Below are 5,443 nucleotides of genomic sequence, written 5' to 3'. Positions count from 1 at the left end.
TCAACAAAATAAAAATTTAAATATAATCCAAAGAAAAAGAAAAGCATACGATGAAATGGAAGTTTTAGGTAATTAAAAAAATATCTTAAAATATTTCCAAAGTAGTAAGTCAACAATATTTATTATTATAGATCATGTCGTTAACTCAGAAATGTTATATTCATCTTCAAACAGTTCTAGAGAGTGTGATGATACCGAAGAATTCAATGAAAAACCTAATCTTCCCCAACATAGAGGTAGAAAAAATATTTTAACCGACAAACTTGCTGCTGCATTTGATAGGTGTAGAATAAGCGACAGAGACGCTGTTCATATATTAATGGCAACCGCGGAATCGTTCGGTCTCGATACATCTGCATTAATTATAAATAAGACCTCAATTAATAATTTTCGAAAACGTTTCCGTGAAAACCGAATGAAAAAAATAAGCAGTAATTTTAATTTATCGGCATGTCCATGCACTATTCATTGGGATGGAAAACTTCTTCTTTCATTATCAGGATATCAATTAGTTGAAATATTACCAATAATTGTGTCAAATAATAATGTAGAACAATTGCTCGATGTGCCTGAAACTTCTTCTGGTTCGGGACAAAGTCAAGCAGCAGCTGTCTACGCAGCACTGAAAAATGGGGTTTAACTGACAAAGTTAAATCATTATGCTGTGACACTACTCCTTCTAATACAGGTAGACTTAAAGGTGCCTGCATATTACTGGAGCAAATGTTAGGGCGTGATATTTTATACTTACAATGCAGACATTTCATAAATGTGATGTCTGCATTGTAATGAATTTAAAAATATAATTGATTATGAACCAATAGATAATGATATTTCTAAAGTAGTTTTAAAAAATTTCCGGTCACTTATGGTAGTTAGTATTCAAAATGGCAGCATTGGCATTTTTTGATGATGATTTATGTGAAGATACAAAAAATAAAATGGTAAATTCATTAAATAATCGTGAAGAAGATCCATATACAAACAAACGTATAGAGTAAATAAACGTAGGAGTAAATGAAATTTATGATTTTAAAAATAAAAGTATAAATGTTTTTATTTCAACTGAGTCAAAAAAGTTGATTGAAAGATATGACATTGAAACTATTTTTTAAATAGCAATCCTTTGTTGTGGAAAGACAACAGTCAATATATCAGAGGAAAAATAATAGTAAATAATTAAAAAGTTATAAATGATTTGGTAGAGAGGGGCGTGAAACTCATAGAAGAGTATAATAATATTTTAACAAAAGACGAAGCACACAAACAATACCTATTACAGATTGTTACAGAATACCGGAGTTGTGTTCCTAATTACAATAAAAGCACATTATCCCAAGCATTTTAAAATAGATAAATTATTTAAAATATGTAGTAAATTTTATTAGTTCGTTTTTTTTTTGTAAATAGTTTCTGATTGTATATAAATTTATAAGTTAACATTATTTTAGCTCAATTTGAAGCTGAGGCGGTATTAATTTTACTCTGATGTATTTATTTTAATTAAAATAAAAAAAATTGTAGGTTTTGAATAGTAAATAATAGAAAAAATGTCGAATTAAAAATGTATAGAAAATTAAATTAAAAACAACGGTTAAATGAATTTTTTTTTTTGTTTTTACAATGAACGATTTATAAATTAATAATTTTAACGGTAAGAATAGAACATATACGTTTTATACTTTTTTAGGGCTAAATAAGAACTTTTTGAAAATTTTTGTATATATACTTTTTATAGAAAAATTGTATACCTACAAAAAAATCCAAATAAACTTTTTTGCAAAAGCTTAAGTTTTTGAGATAGACAGAAAAAACTAAAAAATCACCTTTGGGGGGATATTTTTAACCCCCTTGGGGCACATCTTAGTGTTGTCCAATCGTCTCCAAATTTTGTACAATTTATTTTTTCATGTATTCGAATAATTCTAGGGGGTGGCACTTTATAATTTTTTAATTTTTTAAATAACGGACACCCTACTGTAGAGTGCTATAGAATCCCCTTGGAAATTAAAACTAAGGTTAAAAAAAAATTAATTTTTTTTGCTTTAAAATTTAAGTGTTAGAGTCAAAAGTGTACGATTTATACCTGTACATAGAGGTATTAATTATATACGTATAATATACCTATACAACGAGCCAAACTTACTTGTTTTACCATTATGTAACCATATTTTAGAATCTCGAGGATCAATTGTAAGGCGAAAAGTCAAACTGTGTTATTTCCAAAAATGAAAATATTACGTTAGATATGAATTAACCCAGAGTAGGAGGAGTTAAAATTTCAATTTTAATGGATTAAGTGTCAAACTAAAAAGTAAAGTAACCAATATTTTGAGTAGATTTTTTTTAATAAATATATTTATATATTTTTAAATATAGTAGTTTTATTTGTAATCGATTCCCATAAATCAACTTTCACCTTACAATTGTGAATGGTCTTTACATTGCATGTAGCAATTTTACCCTTTAGCCTAGCTTTATAAAAAAAGGTTTGTAGTTGTATTTTTAAACTTGTAATCAAATAATTTATTATAGATTGAACACTTAATCTCATATACTCCAAGTATGAATGTCTGTAAGTATAAGTATATACGTCCTTTGTATAGTGACATATTTAAGGAAATTTAAAAAATTTTAATAAATTCAATTTTATTATCCCAATCATATTATCCCAAGCATTTTAAAAAAGATAAATTATTTAAAATATGTAGTAAATTTTATTAGTTCGTTTTTTTTTTGTAAATAGTTTCTGATTGTATATAAATTTATAAGTTAACATTATTTTAGCTTCAATGTGAAGCTGAGACGGTATTGATTTTACTCTGATGTATTTATTTTAATTAAAATTAAAAAAATTGTAGGTTTTGAATAGTAAATAATAGAAAAAATGTCGAATTAAAAATGTATAGAAAATTAANATTAATATTATTTTAGCTTCAATTTGAAGCTGAGACGGTATTAATTTTACTCTGATGTATTTATTTTAATTAAAATTAAAAAAATTGTAGGTTTTGAATAGTAAAAAATAGAAAAAATTGTATAGAAAATTAAATTAAAAACAACGGTTAAATGAATTTTTTTTTAGCTTCGATGCGAAGCTGAGAAGGTATTAATTTTACTATGATGTGTTTTTTTATTTTTTTTTTTTTTTTTTNTTAAAAACAACAGTAAAATTAATTTTTTTTTGTTTTTACAATGACTATTTATAAATTAACAATTTTAACGGTAAGAATAGAATATATTCGTTTTTATTTTTTTATGGCTAAATAAGAACTTTCGACAATTTTTGTATATATACTTTTTATAGTAATTTTATTTGGATTTTTTTGCAAAAGCTTAAGTTTTTGAGATAGACAGAAAAAACTAAAAAATTACCTTTGAGGGGTTATTTTTAACCCCCTTGGGGCACATCTTAGAGTTGTCCAATCGTCTCCAAATTTTGTACAATTTATTTTTTCATGTATTCAAATAATTCTAGGGGGTGGCACTTTGTAATATAAAAAAAAAAAACCTCTCATGTAGCTAAGGGTCACCCTAATAAATATATATATATTTTAATTAAAATGATCGACATTCCCTCTACTCCAGGGAAATATTGGCTATACATAAATACATGCAAAAAGATAGTGATAAAATAATTTTTAAAAAAATCACTGAATTATTATTATTATGAATTTTAGTTCAAACTAAAAGTTGTCATCAAAGATAATTACTGAAAACAAATACCAATAGGAAGCACTTGATTATATCAATGAATATCAATAATTTTTTTTTATAAAAAAAACATGTTTAGTCATTTCTTATTCTTGCTCTGAAGTGAAAATAGATGGTCGTCCTGGTATGGCTGGTTTGATATTGCCAGTTTTTAATCTGTCCTGTAATGTTGTATAAAGTAAATTATAATGTTGAGCTGCTTTTCGGATGCTCATTATTTTATTTTTAACACTGAACATTGCTTCTATTAAAGAAAATGAACTCCAATTTCCTTTAGTACTTTATCTTGTATAAGAACGAGGTATCTAATTAGAATAAAACTTATTTAAATTAGAAATCAGAAAATAAATAAGGAAATCAAAAAAGCAACAAAAGAAAAATATCCAGAAGAAAAATGTGAGGAAATAGACATTTTGACGAGAATGGGCAAGAGAGAAATACACCCAAATGTGGAGCTATAGAAAATAAAGGAGAAATTATTTATGAGTAGGAACAGGTTGTAGATAGATGGAAGGAATAAATAGAAACACTATATGATGAAGAAGACCTAGTTCTTACAGATTTAGAAAAAATATATACATATGAAAATAAACCCAAAAAGACGAAAGTCCTAGTATGTACTAGAGAAAATAACAAAAGAACAAGAATACAATTAAAGGACAATAAAACTGTAGGACAATTAAAAGATTTCATATATTTGAATAGCACTACATGCTCAGATTAGAGATGCATAAAGGAAATTATAAAGAGATTACCCCAAGCGTAAAGTGGTAAATTAAAGAAGTCATTTTACTTAAAAAAACATTGACCTTAATATTAGAAATAATCTACTAAAAACATACATCTGGAGCATCATGTTTTATGGATGCGAAACTTGGAAAATTGCAAGAGAAGAATAGAGGAACTCGAAATGTGGTGCTACAGGAGGATAAAAAAGATAAGTTGGACTGATAGAATTACTAATGAATAAGTTTTAGAAAGGGTATCTGACAGAAAATTAATATGGAAGAGTATACAGAAAAGGCGAAATAAATTAATAGGTCATAATTTAGACACGAAGGATTGCTATTATTAATTTTAGAAGGAATAATCGATGGAAATAATCATAGAGGAAGACTAAGATTGCAATAAGTCAGATAATAGAAGATCAAGGATGTAATTCATGTCAAGAGTTGAAGAGGAAGGCTAGTGATAGAGAAACATTGAAGTTGCTGCAAACTAATCATTAGATTGAATACTGCAGAAGAAGAAGAAATTAAAAATTTATTTGCATTTTCAGATGTTAATTGAGAATGTGGTAACACCAGTCATTTCAGAAATGACTGCTCTTATCCCATTAACTTAGATCGGTAGTCCCTTTTTGACAAGTAATAAGAAAATATTTTTAATCAATAAACCATTATACTAATTAGGTAGATAATTTGAATATAAAATAATCATCATGTTTTGTTCTATACGTACATATATTTATTTATTATAAATTATACAGGCAATAACCCAAAAAATACAATATGTATTAGACAGTTAACTGGACAACTTACAATTATCTAATAACTAAAAATGAAACATTAATAAACTTAAACTTGATAAAGAGAAAAAGAAAAATTTAAATATTAAATAGGAAGGTTAAATGACTACATTAAAAATTAAAAGAATGTAAAAAATCAGGGTCATTATTTGCAATGCGCATTAAACGTGGGAGAGCGGAATGAAAAATATAATTAGAAGA

The 5,443-nt window shown here is 26.1% G+C and overlaps 1 protein-coding gene across 1 annotated transcript; it reads left to right on the top strand.

Moving 5' to 3' along the window:
* Window positions 1-640, top strand: LOC126902191 (uncharacterized). Its single transcript, XM_050679217.1, has 2 exons — window positions 1-68; window positions 132-640. The coding sequence occupies exons 1-2, from the start codon at window positions 56-58 to the stop codon at window positions 638-640; spliced, it is 522 nt and encodes a 173-aa protein (XP_050535174.1). The 5' UTR covers window positions 1-55.
* Window positions 641-5,443: the final 4,803 nt, after the last annotated feature.

Source organism: Daktulosphaira vitifoliae, unplaced genomic scaffold (genome assembly GCF_025091365.1).
Source record: "Daktulosphaira vitifoliae isolate Bord-2020 unplaced genomic scaffold, ASM2509136v1 Scaffold_3, whole genome shotgun sequence".
Classification (NCBI taxonomy): Eukaryota; Metazoa; Arthropoda; class Insecta; order Hemiptera; family Phylloxeridae; genus Daktulosphaira; species Daktulosphaira vitifoliae.
The sequence above is the reverse complement of the archived record's forward strand: the minus strand, read 5'-3'. Positions and strand labels throughout refer to the sequence as shown.